The following is a 2,136-nucleotide window of genomic DNA, read 5'->3' as shown; positions in this document are numbered from 1 at the left end:
AAAATGTAATGTCTCAGGTTTTAAAGGCTATAATAATATAAAGCTCACAACTGTCATTGTCTATGGTTTCACTATATTTTTATAAACAAGAAAGTTACTTACAGAGGTATTTAGGGTAATAAACCTTAAAGCAGTTGATGATAAAGCGTACAAAGTCCATGTCCTAAAATAAAGAATATACATTTAAATCTTTCAGACTGTCCACATTAGAAAATTTTAAATTGCATATTTCTAAGGGTGCTCAATTAAATAAAAATGAGGTAATTATTAAATTCTTTAAAAATAGCTCATAAAATAAGTATCTATATTCCCAGAATTTGGTTTTAAGTCATTAAGATACTTAAAATAATCAATCTTAAAACTGAATTAAATATATGGCTGAGTCCCTTTGCTGTTCACTTGAAACAATCACAACATTGTTTGTTAATTGGCTATACCCTAATACAAAATAAAAAGTTAAAAACATTGAGTTAAAGAATTTAAATGCTTATACATCATTCATGTTACCTCAAACTAGTTAGATACTTCAGGCTTCTAAGGTAATGTGGCATTATAAAATGGATCTAAAAAGGAGCTCTCATAGAAAAATTCTAAAAATCTGTTGAACAATTAAAGAATTATTAGAACAAATATACAGGCTATAGCCTGACTACTGGGAATGGCAATATATATGTATATAAATTCTGATATGTCTCTTTTTTAAGCCTAATTTCTATACCTCATAATAGTCAATAAAATATATTTTATTAATCTTTCACACAACAGTTAATCTGATCATACCAGTTTGCTGAATCTACTTCTACCTTTGTTCCTCTTATGTAGGAATCAAGAATTTTTTTTAGTTTATATTTAAATACTGTTCATTGACTTCAATTTCTGGGAGATATAGCTGACTGTTGGTTCTACTGCACTCAACACAGCAACATGAAATTAGATTATCAGGGATACCATCTACATGGATCATTTCATTTCATTTTGTATGTTTCCACTAGCCATGGGATGACTTACTCATCAACTATCTTGTAAGGACTGTAGGATGAAAAATACAACCAGGTAAACTTAAAGGCGTCAATTACTAAAAGGTAAGCTGTCCTGGAGATCTGAGTCTATAAAGTTATTCCTAGCATGTGAGTTATAGCATCTTTTAACTCCAATAAACTGAAAATAAGCATCCTTAAGTATTTATTATGGAATAAACCCTAGCATATAATAATACTTTTATAACTAGTCATTATATCTACTGTACACAGGGTTTAATAATCCGTAGTAAAGTAAGAATCAAGAGAATACCTCAAAATTTATATATTTAATTACCTAGTACATGATCTGTGGCCCCCAGACTTTGCCTAAAAAGTCCTTGTCCAATATTCTTGTTGGAAATACCTTTTATTTCCAAGGTATTAAATAAAATAAATAAAAGGTATTAAATTAAATAAATACCTTTTATTTAACTGAATCACCTGGCTTATAAAATCCATAATTACTGCTAATTCAAGTCGAATTTTATAGGATGCCACTGGTGTACGTATATTGGCAGGGACTACATAAAAAAGTTCCATGAAACCCACTGCTCCACATTCTGTGAGGATATTTTCAAGGATGCTAGTCATTATCCTGTAAAACGTCTTCCCTTTGAAGAGTCATGAAAGACTTTTCTTCTAGTTCAAGTATCAGGAATGGATGAACTTCTCTTAAGACACAGATTTTAAAGTATGTCCACTGAGTAATTTTAAATGTTTCCATTTCTTTCAGGCAAGCTTAAAGCCAAATTGGTGGCCTAACTCAAATAATTGTAAAAAACTTTTTGACTTACAATTCTGTGGGCCAACTTAAATCTTCTGTGAATTGTGAGGATTATATATAATTATATATATATATAAACATTATTATGTATAAATATAAAAATATATAAACATTATATAAATATAATTCAGTAAGATTCTAGTACTTGGAAATATTAATGATTTAAATACTAAGTAATGCAAATAAATCTTATTTATAAATTAAAGATAATGAAATAAAATATAAGTAGCTTGAAAAATTATCAGACAGCTCAACTCTCTGCCCCTGTATTTGTTAATAAAAAACATTAACATTTTTTTTTATGATTCTGGGTTAATTCAAATACTAATTATT

The 2,136-nt window shown here is 28.4% G+C and overlaps 1 protein-coding gene across 1 annotated transcript in view; it reads right to left on the bottom strand.

Moving 5' to 3' along the window:
• The window catches only part of LOC104985785 (motile sperm domain-containing protein 2-like), a 41,237-nt gene that overhangs the window by 13,145 nt on the left and 25,956 nt on the right, over window positions 1-2,136 (bottom strand). The window contains exon 6 of the mRNA XM_010836140.1: window positions 103-163. Coding sequence (XP_010834442.1) covers window positions 103-163 — 61 coding nt within the window. The remainder of the gene's footprint in view (window positions 1-102; window positions 164-2,136) is intronic.

This window comes from Bison bison, unplaced genomic scaffold (genome assembly GCF_000754665.1).
Source record: "Bison bison bison isolate TAMUID 2011002044 unplaced genomic scaffold, Bison_UMD1.0 scf7180017845624, whole genome shotgun sequence".
Lineage (NCBI taxonomy): Eukaryota > Metazoa > Chordata > Mammalia > Artiodactyla > Bovidae > Bison > Bison bison.
Note: the sequence above shows the minus strand (reverse complement) of the source record. Positions and strands in the feature narration are given on the sequence as shown.